The sequence below is a fragment of the Ochotona curzoniae genome, unplaced genomic scaffold (assembly GCF_017591425.1).
Source record: "Ochotona curzoniae isolate NIBS_2020 unplaced genomic scaffold, NIBS_Ocur_1.0 contig_3520, whole genome shotgun sequence".
Taxonomy (NCBI): domain Eukaryota; kingdom Metazoa; phylum Chordata; class Mammalia; order Lagomorpha; family Ochotonidae; genus Ochotona; species Ochotona curzoniae.
Window position 1 is genome coordinate 15,770,137 of NW_024465894.1, and position 20,297 is coordinate 15,790,433.

The window sequence follows — 20,297 nt, forward strand, 5'->3', positions numbered from 1 at the left end:
ATCCGTAAATTTTTTTTTTCAAAGATTTCTTCATTTTTATTGGAAAGTCAGATTATAGAGAGAAGGAGAGAGAGAGAGGAAGATTTTCCATCTGCTGGTCTACTCCCAAAGCGGCTGCAATGGCCAGAACTGTGCTGAGCACATACAGGCTCTGAGCTCCGTGGGGTCAAGCCCAGGTTCCCCAGTCGCCCTCCAAGTCAGGCCGTCCCCACACTGATGACACGACTCCCATCAGCTGCAAGGGAGACCTATTTATGCTGGGCAGTGTCTCCCTGGAATCGCCCCTCAAGTCCTTTCCTCTACTCTTGAACTTGAGTTTTCCAGTCTCCCAGGAAGGTTCTTGAAAAAGTTGATGGAAAATAGAATGATTAAGTTTACTTTGGTGCACAAGAGATTCTTATTTTAATCTATGTGCATGAGATCTGCAGAGTTCAGGGGAAATGTGTATTTTCCAAAGACCATGCAAGGATTTCAAAATCCTCCCACAGCAGAATAAATTCATTTTTAAATTCTATTGTTCACAAACTTTTTAAAGTTCTCTCCTAAAATTTAGATAAGGGGATATCTGCCCTGGGAATTCTTTTCTCCATTTGCCAGCAGCTACAACCTGCTCTTCAGCCCTCTCCCTGGGCTTCCAGGAAGATATGCGGGGGTTCTGTAATAATGGGATTACCTTGGGGTTCCCGGCTCTGCACAAGGGCTGGGCAGAGGAACCCGCGAACGCTGCCCAGGCCGCAGCCCAGGCTGTTAAGGTCCGGCCTCGCTCGCCCTCTGCAGGACACTCTTGGCACTGCATGTACCTGAACTCCAGCTCCCAGCTGGAGAGGAACGTGGGGACCATGATGACTCCAAGACGGGCAGGCGTCAGGACCACTCCTCTTCCGGGCTATCTACGTGGACGGGAGGCTACAGGTAGTTGTCCTCGGCCGCGTCGCCCTCGCCCTGGGCTTCCTCGTCCTCGTCCTCGTCGTCGGGGGCCAGCGCCTCGATGTCGTGCGTGATGTCGGCCAGCAGCCGGTGGAAGGTCTGCGCCTCGGGCGGCCGCGCCGCGTCGTGGTAGCTGCGCACGGCCGATGCCGACGTGGAGCTCATGCTCCGCTTGATGCGGCCGAAGCTGTCGGTGAGGATGCCGCCCTCGCGGATGCCCACGCCCTCCAGGAAGCCCTCGAAGTAGCCGATGTCCTGGTCGGGGATGAAGGGCCGCATCCCTGCAGGCCGCAGGGCAGGCTCGTTCCCTGGGGTCTCCTGCCCCCTGACCCTCCGGCCACCCCACCCATCACGGCCCTCCAGCTTGGCTGTGTGGCTGCATTCCTGCGTTTCACTGGGTGGAAATCTCCGCCCCCACCCCTCTGAGCTGCTTCGCCATCTCCTTACACCTGCGCCTAGTTGACGGTGTGGTGTGAGCTGTACCCAAAAACTACCCCAGGCTGTCATCATGTGGCGGCAGGAGTGACTGCACCTGTGCCGCCACAGGTACAGGTGCAGGTTGGGTAACAAGGTACTGAGCCTGAGCACTACCCACAAACCTTACTCCATACCTGCTCGGCAGCCAGTGGGACCTGGGGTTCTGCTTGGCTGCCCCGGGCTTGGGATGGACTAATAATGTGGTCATCTACTTCCTGTAGACAGGTTCCTGGCTGATGTGGGGGCTGCCTAGGACTTTGGCTATTCTGGGCTTGTTGGCTGTGTGCCTACGGCCAGTTCCTCAGCCTCTCTGAGCCTTGGCCTCCTCCTGGGGTGAGACAGAGAGAGGAGCTCTGTGTCCTGGCTTGGTTCTAATCTAATCTATGCACCTTGGCCTCCTTGTCTGCGCCAGGAACCTCATGGCCTTGGCCATGGCGGAGGTTGATGGTACACTGTCTGAACCCAGGAGGGGTTCCTTGCTGGGGGGATGCAGAGGGGATGACTCACCGAGTAGGAGGAACTTGCGTCGCTCCCCGTAGAGCTTAAGCAGGCCGGCGCAGTAGTCCTGGATGGGCAGCCCCAGCCGGTACTCCCGCAGCAGAATAGCGAACTGCTGGATCTCCGGGGGCCCCAGTTTGCTCCGCAGCTGTGGACGCCCCGCGGCTGCAGGTCAACATGCCTGATCTCTGCCCACAGGACCCGGAGCTGCCACCCCCATCCCACACCATGAAGGGCACATCTGTAGCCCTGTCCTCTGAAAATGTGCCTATGGCCTGCTCGAGGGACATCCAGGCCCACAGGGAGGTAGACTCCAGCTGCCTGAGTTCAACTCCTGGCCCAGTCCCTGGGCAGTTCTGTGCTCCTGGGCCCACCTGGGGCTGTTGAGAGAGACCAGGTGAAGTGATAGGTGCTTGGACAGGGCCTCACTGTAGACAGCAGGTGCTCAATGAATGCAGCTGCCGTCCCTCAAGTCCTCTGGCCTGCTAACCTCCTTTTCTGCCCTGACTGCTGCAGTGCTAGGCTCTGGTTTGCCCAGGACAATGTTTGATGCCTGAGAATGCACCCAGCTTTATCCCAGCTTCAGGGCCTCTAGCTAGGGCCGCTTCCCAGCCTGCTCCTCTCACCGTGACCATGTAGTCCTGCAGCTGCTCCAGGCCCAGGCCGCTGTGGTCGCTGCTGCAGTGGGAGCCGTGGAAAGAAGGCGTGGACGTGCCACTGTAACATGCTTCAAATGTGTCCTGGGAGCCATTGCTGCAGGCACAGGAGGGAAGGAGTCTTGGTTCACCATGCTCCAGCTCCTCGGCCTGGCCGGGCTGAAGGTGGGTGTCCCTCCTAGTCTGGCTCCCTGAAGTCCCTGGCCACTCTGCAGGCCTGCTCTCTCATTGTCTCCACCACCTGCTCCTTCCAGTGGCCTACCTGCCTCCTCACCTCCGGGTCTCTGCCGATGCTCTCCCTTTACCCAGAATGCCTCTCTCCTCTTACCTGTTGCTGAAACTAACTCTTGTCCATCATGTCCTGAATGTCGCCATCAGACTGGGCTAGACCCTGCTATGTGCTTTCGAAGACTGCAAGATATCCACAACACACAAGGCCTTGCCCTGCCGAAACAGCCTCCCCCATGCCCACAGCTGGCCACCTATCGTCCTGCAGGGGACACAGCACATGCTATTCCTCTATTTGGCACGCTCTTGCCCGTTTCATCCTGGAGGTGTGGGGCCCAAGCATCAAACTCCCAGCTCCCCAGGGATGGTGGGGTCTCCCTTGGCCCCTGACACTGACAACCCCCTTGCTTCCTGTAGTGTGTGTTACCGTGAGTGCCTGGTGACCTCATGCCTGCCTGTGTTCAACTGTCATAGATGGCCTGAGTCATTTCTTGAATCAGCTGCAATTTTGACTCTGAGGCCCCTGTGCCCGGTGATCAGGCTGTGTGGACCCAGCACCAGGTTCCCTGCTCTGGTCCCTCAGGGGTCCCCTCGCTAGCGCAGTGCCCAGGGTCATGGCACGAGGCCAGCCTAGGTCCCACTGTCCTCCCCTTGTTAGCAGGACTGTGAGTGCAGGACCTGGGGGCAGCACCTACAATGAGCTGCAGCAGCTGAAGTCGGCGTCGTAGGCGTATGTCCCATCCGTGCGGCAGCTGTCACCTGTGAGTGGCAGACAGAGGTGCCATCAAGGCCAACACAGCAAGGCTAGCGCCTCCAGCTCCCAGAGCCACAAGTTTGGCCTTTGCAAGGAGACCTATGCCTGCCTCCCATCTCCTGTACCAGCACAGCCGACATGGGCAACTTCCCCCCGGGGCCAGAACTGAGCCACCTGCCTGCTCATGGGGCCTCGAGAAAACGGAGGAAGGACCAGGTGAGGGTGTGTCTCAAAAGTGGCATGTGCTAGAGGCCAGACAAGAGCATTTTGTGTATGAGAGGGAAGGAACTCAACATCTTCATGAGAAAGCAGTCTGTCTTTCCCCTGGCCATCTCCCCGTATGTACAGGTGCCAGCCTTGACCTTCTCATCTTGGCTTGCTCAGGTCACTGCCATGCCCTGATTCCTCTGGTGAGGCCAGTCCCTGGGAAGCTCCCGCGGCCTAGCCCATGATGACATGCTTGTTTGTTAAGGGTTTAATTGTTACCTGCTGGCCTAGTGTACCAGTTTGCTAAGGACAGGATTGTGGCTGGGTCACTTGCCTGGAGACTAGCAATTGGTTGCAATATGGTAGATACTCAGCAAATGATAGTGGCCGAACAACATCACTCATTTGCCTGTCACCCCCAGGGGGTCCCTAACTCTTCCCTACTTCCCTCCAGCCCTCTCCATGCTGTATAGGTGGGAAGGCCTAAGGGGGGGGGACAAGAGCTTGTTATGGCCAGGCGGCCAGGCCAGTGGGGGGCTGTGATGGAGGGAATCTCTCCCCCACTGGCCTTGAAGGCAGCATATTGCGGTTAGAGCCATTGTACCCAGACACACCTGGGTTACAATCTGACCTTGAACAATGTGTCGATTCTTCTGAGCCTGGTGATTTTGGATCCTAAGGCCTCAGGGTTCTTTCCCCTATCTGTGGCCTCAGGGGATACAGGGGACCCGTGGAACAGACTAGCATGCTGTGAGGATGAAGCAAACCCCTGGGGAACAACCAGTGCCCCTTAGCAGCCTTTGCTGACCATCTCATCTCCTGGCTGCCTCCCAGGATGGCTGTGCCAATGCTGACTCTGATCTGGGGTCGTCATAGGAAGCATCCAATATAGGTGCTTGCATTTCAGCATTCACCTGTCTTCAGGAAGCTGGTGTGAGGTCAGTGTGGGAGCTAGCAGTGGGTGTCAGCTGTAGGTCAAGGTCCCTGAGGGCAGAGGGCAGGACTCGGTACTCACTGCGGCTGCAGAGCCACGGCCGTTCCGGCGTGGACGTGTAGTGGTAGCCAGCCCGGTCCACGCACTCGATGCTCTGGTCCCCATAGATGATCTGGAAGACCTGGCATATGAGGGCACAGGACTCCTCGGCGGCATCCTGGCCCAGGGAAGGGGGACAAGGTCAAGCCCGCACCGACTTGGTTCCCCGCCTCCCCCCCCATGCACACTCAGCCACCTATGGGAGTTAGTTCCCATCATAACCCCGTGCCTGCTCTCCGGGGCTTGGTGCTCCTTTACACAGCCCTGCGACAGCTCTGATTCCTCGGCCCCGACAATGCACCCCACATTAGGTATGGCGAGGTACCTAGAGCCTCCTGAGGCTTATCTAAATCCTAAAGTGAACACGTGGAAGCTGAGGACCTGGGAAGGAGGGTCGCCAGCGCTTGAATTCCTGAGGCCGAGGAGGAGGAAATAAAACTTCAGGCTCATCTTAGTCCTCCTGGATGGTGTCTCTCCATAGGAGCTTCCTTCCGGTCCCTGGGAAACCGGGGTGGCCACCTAAGCTTCCGTCTCTGGCAGAAGGAGTTTAGGCTCTTGGGTGAAACTATCTTGAGGCAAATTTCAAGATAAATTCACTTCTTTGTGTCCCTCCACAAGAGAGAACAATGGTGCTCCCAGCTCCACGGGGGACGAGCACTTGGGCTGGTGGGATTCACTGAGCATCCCACCCAGGTCAGATGCTTACAGAGACCCCACAGGTCCAGCAGAGCAGAGGGGAGCCTCACTCAGAGAGGGTGAGTGACTCGCCTAGGCTCATGCAGCAGACTCATGTTAGCATATCCATCGACAGCCTGGTTTTATGACTATCTCCTATGCCCGTCTTGGGATTGCCATGCCTCACATAGGATGGCAGAAGTTCCTACCCCGCAAGAAAGTCACCATTTATTTTCTTGCTTTATCCTCTTGGGTGGCAGGTGCTGGGCTGGCTTGGCAGAGTGCTCGTGGCTCGGCAGTGCAAGTGAGACCCACTATGTCTGGCATCCGACCCCCCAGGCTCTGCTGACCCCTCCCCTGTCTGCAGGGTCCTGTTTAAATGCTATAGACTCACTTCCCTGTTAGAGACACCTCTCCCCACCCCCTCACTGGCACGGAAATCTGCTGGTTTTCCTCCGGGTCCCTGTCACAAGCTGTCAACTAACAGTTGACTGGGCCCTGGGCAAGGTGTACTGGAACACATAGACATTCTGCACCCTAGGAGGAGGCCAGCCTGGCTGGGGTGGGGTAGTGGAAGTGGGCAGAGGAGGACCCAGAGTGAGCTGGAGCGGAGGTGGGGTGGGGGTGGCTGCAGCTTGGCTGGCCTCGGGAGTCCCCCTGAGTGAAGGGGTGCACCGGCAGACTTGGAGGGGTGCGTTGGATGTGCCTTAGGCGTGAGCAGGAATTGTTGACTATGCAGAATGAGCAGACTGGGAGGGAGACTGTGTGACCCAGAGGGGGCCAGAGGGGGCACATGAACCTGGCTGGGGACAGTGGGGGTGGGGAAAAGTGATTTGGTTGCATTTGAAAACAGTTATTGACAAAGTGGATATGGGGTGTGGTATGAGTGAGACAGGAGTGGTAGTAGATTCATTACAAACTTTAACCACAGCCACGCAAGGACGACCCTGCTGTTAAGAGACATGGAGGGGAGGGGGGTGCGGCATGGTAGCCTAGTGACTAAAGTCCTCACCTTGCACACTCTAGGATCCCATGGGCACCATTTCTAATCCTGGCAGCCCTGCTTGTGGCCTGGGAAAGCAGCTGAGGACGGCCCAAAGCCTTGGGACCCTGCACCCGTGTGGGAGACCAGGAAGAGGCTCCTGGCTTCGGATTGGTGCACCCCCAGCCATTGCGACCACTTGGGGAGTGAATCAACGGATGGAAGATCTTCCTCTCTGTTTCTCCTCCTCTCTATATATTTGACTTTCCAACAAAAATAAAATAAATCTTTTAAAAAGAGAGAGAGAGAGACATGGGGAAGGCAAGGGAATGATAACAGCAGGTTTGAGGGCGGAGCTTCCGGGCTCAGCTCTGGACCTGTTAGGGGCTGAGAGTGGATCAGGTGACAGGTGATTTTAAGGCTATGTGAGTGGATGGCAGCCAGAATATAGGGCTGACACCAGAAGGAAGAGGGTCAGGGGTGAAGGCCAGGGTACCCTAACTCTAAGAGGCTGTGGAGAAGGGGAGGACCCAGCTGCTGAGGGAGACCAGAAAGGATGTGGGGAACCGGATGCCAAGCAAGCAGGGCCAGGGGTCAGCTGTGGGGCCCCAGTGTCCACTTGCCCCCCAGACCAGTGCCTTGTGGTGTGCCCAGCACTGGTTCCTTACAGATCTGGAGGTGTGGCTCCAAGGGGCCTGCCAGACAGTACCAACCCAGTGCTCAGCTCACAACCCAGTGCCCAGCACGGCTAGAGTGAGCAGAGCCACCATTCTCACCAGAGGTGTGTAATGAGGCTCTTGTCCTGGGGCCACCTTAATTACCAAAAACACCTGCTCCCAGCTCCCAGGTTTCCACCAGCTGCTTCTTGCCAAGTGTCCATCACTTGGGTAAGGCGGAGGGGCGTGGTGTCGCACTCACTCTATTGGCCACAGCCAGGATAACCAGGTTGCAGTAGGCATCGGGGCTGGGGTTCTGAGGATCCAGAGGGTTGGGTCCCGGATGGCGCCGCTCCCAGCTGCCACCGACGCCGCTGCCCGCCTGTCTGCGCTCCCAGCTGCCTCCGGGCTTGCCCGTGCCACCGCCGCCGCCGCCCGCGTGCCGCCGCTCCCAGCTGCCGCTGAACGTCTGCCGCCGCTCCCAGCTGCCGGACGCGCGCGGCCCGGCTCGCTGCCGCTCCAGGCTGCCGCCGCCGCCCCCTCCGCCCGCGGCCGCCCGGGCCTCGGCGCCCGCGCCCCCTCCCCAGGCCACGCGCCAGTCCAGGCTGCAGATGGTGTGGCGCCGCTCGGCGGTGCCCACCCGCCGCTTCTCGGACACTGCGCCAGGTGGACCCGGGTCACGTCCCGCGCCGCCGGGGCTGGCGTCCACGCCGGCTGGCACTGGATCCACGCCCAGACCTAGGAGAGGTCGGGGGAGAAGGGGCTGGGGTGCATGAACTACGTCGGGATCAGGAGATAGGGACTGAGACGGCTCCTGAGGTCACCTGGAGGATCCGACCCACCCCCAGCCTCAGGCCGAAGTGGCCATGCCTTCTGAGCCTTCACTTCCCAGACTCGGTGTCTAACTGTGGTTACTCGGTGGCCAGGTACTTCCCACCTCACCCCTGGACTCCTGGCCACGGACTGCCCTCTAACCTGAGGGTGGTGGCCAGACTGTCACCTCCCTCTGTAGCCCTTATACCCGACGCTTCCTAGGCCAGACTCTGCCTCTAAGGGACACCTAGCATGGGCCCCACTCCCTGCATGCCTAGCATCTGGCCTCGGTACAGAGGGTCAGCCCTCAACCTCACACATCTTTTTTTTTTTTTCAGCCAGTGCGCGCTCGTCTCAGGGAGTGAGGTCAGGCCTTTTCCATCACCTCCTCTCCCAGTGGGAGGACCCCGCCCTGCCGCAGGTCACTTCCTCTTTCTGCTGACCGCGGGCAGTACCTGTCTTAAGCACTAGCAGGTGCAGCGCGTCGTCCTGCAGGTAGGAGGCAGCAGCGATCTCGTGTGTGGGGATCCGCAGGATGAGCTCCTCATTGTCTCTCCAGGTGAGCAGCAGGCAGCGGGCCGAGAGGCTCAGGATGCTGTCCTGCTCGGCCGTGGTCTTCAGCGGCAGCTCCTTCAGCTGCTGCGGGCCGGGGCAGGGCAGGGCAGGTCTCTTTACCCTTCCCCCCTAAAGAGAGGGAGAAGGGGCAGGAATCTGCCCTCCCTCCCCAGAGCCTCACCCTGGCCGTGTCCAGCAGCTGCAGGAGCTCATCCCGACTGGAAGGATTCAGAGAGGAAGTCACCCAGGTGAGGTGGCCCAGAAACTGGATGGGACAGAAAGTGGGAGAAGGGTGCAAAAAAGTCACCCTGGTGGGCCCGACACGGTAGCCTAGCAGCTAAAGTCCTCGCTTTGCACACTCCAGGATCCCATATGGGTGCCGGTTCTAATCTCAGCACCCTGCTTCCCATTCAGCTCCCTGCTTTCATCCAGCGCCCTGTCCAGGATGGTCCATCCAGGTGGCAGACCCTGAAGAAGCTCCTGACGCCTGGCTTTGGATCAGGTCAGGAATTGCAGCCACTTGAGGAGTGAATCAGAGGACAGAAGATCCTCTCTGTATCTCCCCCTTTCTGTATATCTGACTTGCAAATAAATAAATAAATAAATAAATAAATCTTTAAAAAAAAGAAGAAGAAGTCACCCTGGCCTCCCCACGATCACAGCTCTGCCAGGACCATGTGGAAACATCTGAGCTTATAATGTAGTCCAACGGTTTTATGAAGCTCTTAACAGAAGCCACGGTTCTGCGTACTTCTGTTCCACTCATTCATTTCTGCTTTGTGCGTGAGAAGAACCAACGTACAACTCAGCTTGTTGGAAAAAGTGTTTCCAGGATTGTATGATTACAAAGGGCAGAACTTGGACCTGGCACGATGGCTCAATAGCCGAATTCTCTACCTCCACGTGCTGGGATCCCATATGGGCACCACTTCGTGTCCCAGTTGCTCAGCTTCCCATCCAGCTCCCTGCCTGTGGCCTGGGAAAGCAGCAGAAGATGGCCCAAACCCTTGGGATCCTGCACCCACATAGGAGACCCAGAAGCTCCTGGCTTCAGATTGGGTGATGGCAAACTGATCCAACAGGTGGCTCCTGGCTTGCTAAGACTGACAGCCCTGCCCCCATGTGGCTAAATGTTTATGAGAAAGAAGGATGGCCCTGGGCAGAGGCAGAGCCCTTAACGGGGACCCTGTCGAAATCACATGAAGCCACTGCACCAAGATAGCCTGGGAAGATAGGGCTTCTCCGAGCCAGGCTCCCCCTGGGCAGAGGGTCTGAGCCCCTTCCTGAGATGGGAACACTGAGACCTGGTCAATGGAACCTACTGGTTAGGCCTCTTCCCAGGAACTGCAGCTTCCCCTGGGTGAGGCAGGGCAGGTCAATGTGGAGGATGGGGAGGGGAAGGGAAGGACAGGCAAGGTCTCTCCTGACCCCAAGGGTTGCCCTTGTCCCACACTCACCTTGACCTCTTTCTCCAAGTAGTCACACAGCAGAATCTGAGGGTCGATGAGGTAGTCAGGTGGGTAGAGGGGCAGGGAGTGCAGGGGCCGGCGGCTCACACTGGTCCGACAGGCCGCCCGGCGCTCAGCAGCCTTGGGGAACACGAGTTTCCGGATAGGGGACACGAAGCCCTAGGAGGGTTGGTGGTGGAGGTGGGTAATGGGGTTATCACTGGGGTCTTTGCTGAGCACCCCCAGGGCTCACTTGATCCTCTCAAGTTCCATTTTACAGGTGGGGAAACTGTCAGAGAGTGTTGTGGGCTAAGGAGTTGACTAGCACTCGTTAAGCCGAGCACTACAGGCAGTGGGCTGGGGCTAGAAGCACCTGGTCTCAGCTATAGCCAATCTGCGCTAATGAGGGAGTGGGGTAAAGCCTAAACACGAAGTAGGTGAAAGGTCAAGAGAGAAGGCACTAAAGGGAAGCTTCGGGGAGAGACTTCCACCATCCCTGTCTCCGGTAGGTGCCTCAATCCCTCGGACCCTCACCGTGTCCCCGTTACTCGTGCGGAAGGCCGCAACAAGAGAGGGAACAAGCTGATTAAGTCACCAGCTGGCAGTCATGGAGCCGACGCTTGGCCCTGGGCAGCCATGCTCTGGAACCTACATTCTAAATGCCCGGGGGATGGGGTGGGCCTGCCAACCAGGGCTAAAGGATGAACCCAGGCTGGGGGAGATAAACTCCTAAAGGTTGGTGTGGCTGAGAGGTGGGCACCAGTGATTCTCTCTGCTTCCTTAAAAGTTACAAATAATTAATAGGGAAACGTAAACACCACCCAGACCAGCAAAATCTGAATGTCAACAGAGTCTGACCTGAGCAAGACTCTAGACCACTGGTCCTACACACAAGGTCTTGGGATCTTGAGAGAAATGCAGGTTCTCAGGCCCCACCCCAGGCCCTCTGAATGTGGCTCTGGGAGTTGAGTCCAGTAGTAATTCAGCCAGAGAACCTCCTTTCAGAGCCCCCGACCCTGGCTGTCTTTAATGGCTGCCTGGGGGAGTTTCTGGGATGTCAGGCTTCTGTGCAGGGTCTCTCCTACTGCACCTCTTCTGGAAACTTGGCAGACAGCCCCTTCCTATGCGTCAATTTCCAAAACCTTTTGCACCCCAGTCCTTGAACTTCTTGAGGTGCCATCCTCTAGCCGCACTGCTGTCTGAGCCTCCAGCCCGATACGCCCTCGCACAGGCGCCTTTCAGAACAGATCTGACCCAGGCTGTCTAGAAGAAGAGCCGGTGAGGATAGGTAGGGGCTGGAAGCTGGGGGACAGGAAAAAGAAACTAACCACAGTCCCTGAGCCCTCAAAGACAGCTTGGTGAAAGGTCTGGAGAAGCAGACTGGGGAACTGAGGCTTGGGAAGGGGCAGCAGCCAGGGACTTGGGGACAAGGACTCCTGGGCTGGGCCCTATGTAAAGATGCAGAAGGCAGGGTATGGCTAGGGCAGCAGCTGCAAAACTCGGACGCCCGGAGAGAGACACTCCCAGCCCGGGACCATCCTGGCTGGGTCCCCTGTGTCAGGGGTGGTGGGGTGTCTGTCTACCCCTCTATGTAGGACGTGCAGGCAGAGGCCCCCAGGAGTACGGGGGATGAGGTTTGGCCACCTGCATGTTCCAATCTGGTGGCTTTCCAGAGAAGGTTCTTATCCATCCGCCTGCTGCCGAACGGCCTGGGGCCACCGAGAGTTGGGAGGGAGAGCTCAGGGTGTTTACAGCCCACATGTAAGGCTGCCCACGAGTGGCAGGCAGGCCTTCCCACTGGAGAAGCAAGGCTGCGTTGGTGCCATCTGCTGCCCCCATTCCCAGGCTTGCCCCTTGGCCAGCTCCAGGGACATTTCTTTCCCCATGCGTCTGTCCCCAGCTCCCACCTACCTTCTTCCCTTTCTTGACTTCATAGTCCATGGTGCCGTGTCCTCTCTACGCCTGCTGCCCTCCTGGCCACCCCTCCTACCCTGCCTCCCCCCCACCAGCCCTTTGTTCTTTTTCCTGCCTAGTCGGAAACTCCACCAGCCCCGGAGTTCCTGTCCCTCCCATCTGATAGTGGTGGTAGTAGTGTGTGTGTGGTGTGTGGTGTGTAGAGGGTAAGAGTGTAGCTGGAGGACCCAGCATGGTGACCCTCCACCCTCCAGCTAGGGAGAAAGTCTCAAGGCCTTTGCCATAGTGGGTGCTGTCAAGGGGCCTTGGCGGTTGGGTGAGCCTGGGGTAGAGTCTCCTACATTTAGAATCTGAGTTTGAAAAACCCCAAATTTCAGGCCATTGGCCTCGCAGGTGCCATCTTAGGTGGCTGCTACTCACACAGGAGGGCTGAACCGAGTTCCTGGCCCTGGCCCTGCTATGGGGAACACCTGAGCAGTGAACCATTGGATGGGAATTTCCTCCTCTCTCGTAAGTTAAAACCACAAGCTGTTGCTCTCTCGCAGAGCCTGGCTCAGGGCAGTCACACAGTGAGTCCGAGGCGGTGCCTGCTGGGACTCCAGGCTGGTCCCAATCTGAAGCTGCACGACCCTGACCTCCAAGACCTGGGCAGAGAGGCTGTGAGTGGCCCTTGCACACCTGACTACAACCCCTGGATTCTAGAGGAGTCAGCTAGGACCCCAGGCTGGAGGTTCAGAGGAACCACTCTTGGCCTCAGCCTTCTCAGTTTTCCAGGAGGGGACCATGACTGCCCCTCCACCCTATAATTCTCCACCAAACCCTCTCCTACTAGACAGAGGAGTGATGAGGAAGACATGAAGCCGGGGATGAGGAGGCAGGTGGTGAGAGGCGGGTGCCAGTGGGGAGTGCCGGGTTTGAGATCATAGATGTGACAGCTCAGCATAGCAGCCGGTGGGGAGGGGCAGCCTGCCCTGTGGCCTCTGGGCATGACTCCCAGGCACTAGCCGTTCTTTTCTCTCTCTCTCTCTCTCTCTCTCTCTCTCTCTCTCAGGGGAAAATCTCAGGCTGGTTAGTGCCAACTCTCCAGCCACTGCCTCCTGCTAGCCTACATCCTGCCAGGCTCCTCCCAGCAGCAGGAAGTGAGCTCAGCCTGCAGGGCCAACAGGAAGAGGTTGGAACTGAAAACCAAACATGGCCCCACCCTGGACACCAAAACTCCCACTTAACCCCTTGAGCCAATCCGGAGTGGCAGTGGGATGTGGGCTGTGCTCTCTTGCCGTGGCACCTCCCTGATAGGCTTTTGCCAGCCTTTCCCTTTCTTTGGGCCTCATGTTCCCTGTCTATGAAACAGGAGCTCTCATTATTCCTAGACCAACTATAAGCATCACTGCGTTGTCTGCATTCCCTTACCCACAGAGCCGTGGGCGCGGGTCGGACTTAGCATCCCTGGAAGTGATTGCAGACAGGCGGACTTACCCTGAAATGGGAAAGGCCTTGAGCAAGCTGCTTTGTCTCTCAGGGCCTGAGAATCACCCTAAATGTGGCAAAAGCAGGCAGCCTCTGCTTCAGAGGCTGCTGCAGGAATTAAAGTGAAACAGAATGATACAATGATAATGCATATTTTTAAGATTAACAAGTAACTCAGGAAGAGGGTCCTAGGGTAGTAGCCTAGTGGCTAAAGTCGTTGCCTTGCGTGGACCAGGGTCCCATATGGGCACTGGTTCTAATCCTGGCAGCCCTGCTTCCCATCCAGTTCCCTGCTTGTGGCCTGGGAAAGCAGTTGAGGATGACCCAAAGCCATAATACCTGGGTGGTTAGACTCTGGCTGTATGGGTGGATGATGCCACCAAAGGTGGCTTAGCCGGGAGGGAGGTTTGATTCTCTCTCAAGACAAGAAGTCCTATGTTGAGTGCCTTACAGGGCTGGTTAATCGAGCACCGAGCAAGCACCTTGATGATGGCATGGAGGTCCTTACATTTTTTGCTTTGCTGATGATACGAACTGAATTGTGCCTGCTCACATCCAGATTTATATACTGAAGCCTCATGCCCACCGTATTTCAGAATCTAGTGGTATTTGAAGATAGAGTGTGAAAAGATGTGAAGGCTAAAATGAGAGGTTAAGATGAGGCCTCCTTCAACTGGATAGGTGCTCTTATGGGAAAAGAAGATGTGCATCCACCAAGGGACATCGGGGAGTCTTAAGTCAGCTGGCTGGGCTTGTTGAGCAGCCCTTGCCAGCTAGTCCAGCTGGCTGCTTGGCAGGAACTGGACATGACTCCATCGACAAGAAGGGGCCAAGCATCTCTGCTGGAGTACCTTTTTATTCTGGAGGCCAAACCTTTCCTAGAATCTCCATCAAGATCGTCCACTAGGCGTCTGCAGGCCAAGTACATTGGTTTGGGCCATAACAAGGACCCAAATAACAGTGGTTATCACTGACAAGATTTTTACCTCTTCCGCTAGCAGTTGAGCCTGCCCAGCTCCCTGTGGCCAGGCATCTCCTAACTCCCTGGCCCACCACACTATGATTTTGGACTCAACTGCAAGATGCCTTTGTGCATGCTGCTGTGCAACCAATGGGAAGCAGAGAGCTGGCTGCTAGGATCCCTCTGCGATGACCCAAAGTAGCACAGAGTTCTGCTCACGCGTCATTGGCTGGAACTTTGGTCCGTGATCACCCCTTAACTTCAAGGGCAAAGACCATCTTTCACTCTGAGTGGCCATGTCATTAGCTAAAAAATTTCTTCATGGAGAAAAGTGGGATGGGTTTTGGGTACAAAGTTTAGCTGCCCCTTGGGATGCCTGCGTCCTGTACTGGGGAGCTGGGATTTGACTTCCACCTCCACTTCCTACTCCTCTGTACTCTGGGAGGCAGCAGCTGATGGCCCAAGTGTCTGGGTTCTGGCTACCCACATGAGTGACTTGTGTGGAGCTCCTGGCTTCTGGTTTCAGCCTGGCCCAACCTTGGTTGTTGCAGGCGTTTGAAAACTGAATCAGAGATTGAAAGATTTCTCTCCATGTGTGTCACTGTGCCTTTTAATAATAGATAAAAATAAACTAAAAAAAAAATTGCTCTCAGGGCCTGGTGTGATGGCTCAATGGCTCAATCCTTATCTTTTGCACATGCAAGGATTCCATCTGGGCACCAGTTCATGTCCTGGCTGTTCTACTCCCAACCAGCTCCTTGCTTGTGACCTGGCAAAACAGTAAAGGATGGCCCAAAGCTTTGAGACTCTGCACCTGCATGGGAGATCTGGAAGAAGCTCCTGGCTCCTGGCTTTGGATTGGTTCAGCCCTGACCAACCATTGCAGCCACTTGGGGAATGAACCAGCAGATGGAAGATCTTCCTCTCTGTCTCTCCTTTTTTTTTTTTTTTTTATAAAGCTCTCTCCACACCTTTAAGGGCTGATTTAGTAGGTTTAGGAAGAGGCCTGAGAATGTGCATTTTTAGCAAGTTGCCCAGTGTTACTGGCCTGGGGATCAGACTTTAGGAAGCACGGTCATAGGCCAGTCGAGTTTTGCCTCCTGGAGACATGTAGGACCTACAACATTCCTGGAGCACTTCAGAGGTGGCAGCCCCAGCAAGCCAGTGCTCCACTTGCACAATGATGGAAACGGGGAGGCTAGAGGTTTGGAGAGGCTCTTTGGGTCAGGTAGGGGCAGTGCTGGAGACCAGATTCAAACTAGGCAGAATCTGTGACACGTCAGTATCAAGCCAAAAGACTTGACCTTGATCCTGAAGGTGCTGGGCAGACAAAAAGGAGTCTGCAGTGAGGAAATTGCAGGTGGGAGGGTGAATGGAAGGAGTGGTCCTTAAAGAAAGGTCCTTGAGGGTCTGGCACTGTGGCTTGATGGGCTAAACTTCCTGTGGTGCTGGCATCCCGTATGGAGCCAGTTCTTGTACTGGGTGCTCCACTTCTGCTCTGCTTCCTGCTAATATGCCTGGGAAGGAAGTGGAGGATGGCCACTGCTACCCAGTGAAAAAACCCAGATGGATTTCCTGGGCTCCTGGCTGCAGAGTGGCGCAGGGCTGGCTGTTGTGGCAATTGGGGGAATGAACCAGTAGATGGAAGATATAGTTCTCTGCCTGTCTTCCCCTTTCTCACTGATACTCTGTCTTTCAGATTGATTTTTTTTAAAAGGCAGCCTTTTCCCACCAGTGAAGTGAGGCACTTGCAGTTTGGAAACCAGTACTGGATTGGAGTGGGGCCCTTTAGAGGTGACACCACTGAGTGTCCCAGTTATTATCACTTTGCTCACAAGCCTAGAATTTTGCTGTGGGTGCTCCATAAGCATCCATCCCCATGGAGTTAGGAGTCAGTCTGGGTCCTGATTTTGTGATGGAATCATCCTGTCATCTCTGGCAGGTCCACGCCACTCCACATCCATCTCTTTTTTCCCCCCTTACCTAGAAAATGAATTTGGAGATCATCCCCAGGGGATCCTGTTTGATTGGCAGAGACTATGTCCAATCAATAGGGAACTTTGTGCAATGTCCTGCCCTCTTCCAACCAAGGGTCTTTTTCTCTCAAATGGAGCCCCCTAGATTGTTGCAGGTGGCACCTCCCCCAGCACGCCTTCCCCAGGGGCCCAGAAGAGCCAAACCAATAGGACACAAGCAGCACGTACTGAAATGACTTTTAATATCTCATGTCGCAGCAAAATTAAAAATATACAAAAAGTTTGTGGTGTACAAAAAGGTCTCAGTCCAGGGACCCCAGCTTGGGGCCCCTCCCCCTCCCGGGGGAAGCAAAGAGGGATTCAGTAGGTGGAGGCTGGGGATGGCACAGACATTATAAATACAGCAGGTGAGACCAGAATGGGAAACAGAAGTGGGCCGGATCGGGGCTGGATGGGGAGGGCAGAGAACACCGAAGGAAGAAAGGTCACCCCAAATTGTGCTGACTGAGGGGGAACTCAACCCCTCGGACATGGCTAGTGGTTCCTGGAGTTGGGAGAGTGGAGAGGATCAAAGCTGGGCGTACCCCGGGCAGACTCCCAAACACCTGCATTCTGGTCCCACCCTACCACTACCTGGCTGTGTGACAATGGCCCATCTCTGGGCCTGCTCTTGCAGACACTGGGTGGCTGAACCACTGAAGCTCTGTGGGGACGGGAGCAGGTGCCAGAACTTTCGAGAACTCTGTATGTAGCAATCCAGAACACTGCCTGCTAGACCCTGGGACCCAACTCCAGACCTGGGTGGCTCTTAATTCTGTGTAGGAGCTCAGCTTGAGTTTACTCAATTCTTCAAGAAATGAGTCTCGTTTGAACACCAAGCCAAACCCCCACACTGTGGGATCTCCAAGGGCAAAAAAAGACCAGCAGTACCTTGGGTCTCTTCCAGTTGGCTTACAGCTTGTTTGCAAAACTACCAGGCTTGGGTCTGTACTCATCCCGGGCCTTTCCAGGTTTAGTAGGGTAGTCCACGGGGACACGTTTAGGAGGAGGGTCATGTCTGGTCTCCAGGGGTCTGGGATTTTGGGGAGAAGCAGCCAAGGGTGCACTCCTTTGTTACCTGGTGCTTCTCATGCCCCCGCTTTGTCCTATGGTATTCTCCACTCAGTTATTGCGAGTGCCCTGGGACACCCCCCACCCTTTCAGCCTGGCCTGGGGGTGCCCTTATAGTGATTGTGCATAGAAAAGAAAAATAAATAAAAAAGGCCAGAGCTGGTAAAGAGGGCGGGGTGGAAGGGGCAGAGTCCAGGCCCTCCCCCTATTTCCCCTTCCCTAGGGAACTTCCTGTCCCTGGGAACCAGACCATGCCTGGACTGGGCCTTCCTTTCCCACTCCCACCATGCTTCTTTCTTCCCCTGGCCACTTCCTGTCTTTACCTATTGCTCCGGAGTTCACATTCCTTCTACCACCAGAATGGCACCTTGCAGGCCCCTTGCCCCCAAGCTCAGAAGCCTCTCTGGCCAGGAATGGGGATTCAGGCCCTGTCCCTGTGGCTTGGCAGCCCCCTCCCTCCCCAATCCTCTCTTCCCAGGAGACTTCACACAGTGCTTTAATGCAGATACCGATAGCTTGCCTTTGCTACTGGCTGACCCCCAGCCCAACCTGGGAAGAGGCAGGTATAGCAACTAGCCATGCCTTTTTCCTTTCCATTCTATACCTGGTCTTTCCCTGTCTAGCTGATGCAGGTACCTCCTACCTGAAGACTAAACTGTTGCCCACTCCAGACAGTAGAGGAACATGGAGCCCTTATCAGGTGGGTGATGGTCCTCAAACTGGGGACCCTGCAGATTCCCAGGCTGGTCCCTTGCCAGCTGAGAGCAGGGGATCAGCTGTCAGATGACTGTGTGATAGCTCAGGCTTGGACCAGCAGGGTTCAAGGTGTTTCCACACTCTGGGGCAAGGGGGTGCTCCCCAGAAGCATCTCAACATTCTGAACCCAAGACCTCTGAGTGGGCCAGATACGAGGCCTGGTCTGGCCAGCACAGTGCTCCTCACAAATTGAAGTGTCAGCGGCCAGAGGCAGGACACATGCAATCCTGTTGGCCAGAGTCCCTGCCACTCCCTCTTTCTAGCACCTCTGCTTCTCTCATTTCATTTGTGCTTGCAACTCAGACATCCCTGCCCCAGCAGATCATCTTCCAAAGGGTGAGGGCTATGTGGCTGTAAGAGAAAGCCCTGCAGAGTGCTCATGGGGGCTGCCAAATGAAGCATCACTAGATATTCCCAAGCCCCACGCCCTTAACTGGGAGACCTGGACATTCCCTAGCTTGGTCCTCTAGAGTCTCTCTTTCCCCAGCTCATGTGGGTGGGTGACATGCCCCAGGAGACACAGACGCAGCAGGTGGGATAGGGAGGGGAGGGGTCCTAGAAAGCCCCCCTTGTCGGGGAGGGTGGTGTCTGCTGCTTGGCTGGGACAAGTTACAAGGCACGTGGCAAGTTGGTGCTTGGAGGCGCCATGAGTGTGTGGCGGCTTGCCAGCATAGCAAGCCCAGGGAGCTTAATTTGAGCTGGGAGAAGCTGAAGACAAAAGGAAAGGGGGTACGTGTCCTGGGCTAGAGCTACAGAGGGCACGATGCAGCCTGCCTGGTGCTTTGGTACCAGAGTGTTCTGTTTTGGCAAAGAAAGATGGACTTAAGCCCCTCCTCACTCCCGGAACACCCTAATGTGCACCACCTTCCTGTGTGGTCTTGGGCAAGTCCCTGGCTGTCTCTGAGTCTCAATTTCTCATACAAGGAATGGGAAGGGCAGGTGGCTTAGGGGACCCGGAAGGCCCCTTGGAGATGTGGCTGTGTCTCCCCCTCCATCACCATAAGGCCCTTTAGGGATGCTGGGAAGACTAAGTGTCCAGACTGTGGTGGAGGGACAGGCAGTCGGTTCTGGCAGGGGAGGGAGCAGCTGAGGTAGACTGTGTCACAGAAAGGGAATAACTCCTCCCCCACTGACACCTGCATCCCAGCATCACCCCAGGAGCAGCAGGGATGGCAGGAAGTATGAGGGACAGGCCAGCGCACCTGGGGGACCTCAAGCTTGGGAGGGACAGTCAGTGTCCAGGGCGCTCCAGAGGAGATGGCACAGCAGGGACCCTTGATTGTAGCCATGCTGTGACTTAGGGTTGCTTTCTAGCCGTGGCCCCCAAAAAGGTTTCTAGCATTGTAATGCCAGGGGCAGGGGCTGGAGCAGAGACCAAGTGTATGGCTGTAACGTCCCTGTAAGCCTCATGCCACCTGCTCATTGCTGCTCCCCAGGCACCTTGTAGAGTTGCAAGGTTTACTCCATGGCTGGTGGGAGATTCCCCACTTTTCCACGATGCTGGAGAGTGGAGCAGTCAGCCAGGCTGTTGTGGGGCATTGGGGTGTAGCACCTGGCATGCTGCTTCTCTCGGTCTCCCCTGTGAGATGGGGAGGAGGAGGTCAGGAAAGTGCTCAGGGAGCAAACTCCCAGCCTCGGTCAGCGCTGGAGAGGCAGCGGCGTCAGGGGCCCCATGCCCAAGTTCCATTTCCTAGAGGTGCTGATACACGCAGGGTGAGCACTCAGATAGGTTCGGGCAGAGGATGAGGGGGATGGTGTGGGCCCTGGGGCAGCCTCAGTCTGGTTCCCCAGGGCTCAGGGAAGTAGGCAATAGAGGGCAGAGTGGCCTTCTATGTGGGCAGGGGAGATGGCCACAGCACCGTCTGCATCGTAGTGGACCACTGGGGGTGCAGTAACCCTGTCACTACCAAGAGGTGTGTTCATGGTGGTGGGGGTGGGGTTTTAGGGTCCCCCTTGGCAGACCCGCCATTGCTTATTACCATTCGCTGGCACAGCCTGGAGTCCAGGGACTCATGACACCAGCTGCCCCATCAGGGAGCCCCTAGGGTCACTGAGCCAGGGAGACCTGAGCACTCCCTCATTTGCATAGTCTAGGGTTCCTGCAGCCAGTCCTGCCCCCCAACACAGGATAGCAGCAGCTGTTCTTTATACCCCCCACCTAGGACCAGCCCCAGGTGAGTGGCCCCATGGGCACCCCAACATGT

General features: G+C 56.3%; 1 protein-coding gene across 2 annotated transcripts; it reads right to left on the minus strand.

The window, feature by feature from the left end:
* Positions 1-906: 906 nt before the first annotated feature.
* CCM2L (CCM2 like scaffold protein) lies at positions 907-11,850 on the minus strand. Of its 2 annotated transcripts, XM_040981663.1 has the most exons (10): positions 11,821-11,850; positions 9,919-10,089; positions 8,643-8,726; positions 8,362-8,545; positions 7,356-7,831; positions 4,763-4,898; positions 3,482-3,545; positions 2,529-2,655; positions 1,912-2,050; positions 907-1,208 (listed from the first exon to the last, which is right to left on the minus strand). In XM_040981663.1, exons 1-10 carry the CDS (start codon positions 11,848-11,850, stop codon positions 907-909), a joined length of 1,713 nt encoding a protein of 570 aa, XP_040837597.1. The 2 variants fall into 2 exon arrangements, with proteins under 2 accessions (XP_040837597.1, XP_040837598.1); XM_040981664.1 differs by lacking the exon at positions 3,482-3,545 and having other exon boundaries at positions 1,089-1,208.
* Between the last annotated feature and the right edge of the window lie 8,447 nt (positions 11,851-20,297).

Bases quoted from the DNA above. Each gene is read 5' to 3' on its own strand.
- CCM2L (XM_040981663.1), bottom strand. From the start codon at position 11,850: ATGGACTATGAAGTCAAGAAAGGGAAGAAG. The intron at 10,090-11,820 runs GTAGGTGGGAGC...CAACCCTCCTAG, and splicing joins AAGTCAAGAAAGGGAAGAAG to GGCTTCGTGTCCCCTATCCG. The intron at 2,051-2,528 runs GTGAGAGGAGCA...GGGCGTCCACAG, and splicing joins TGCAGGACTACATGGTCACG to CTGCGGAGCAAACTGGGGCC.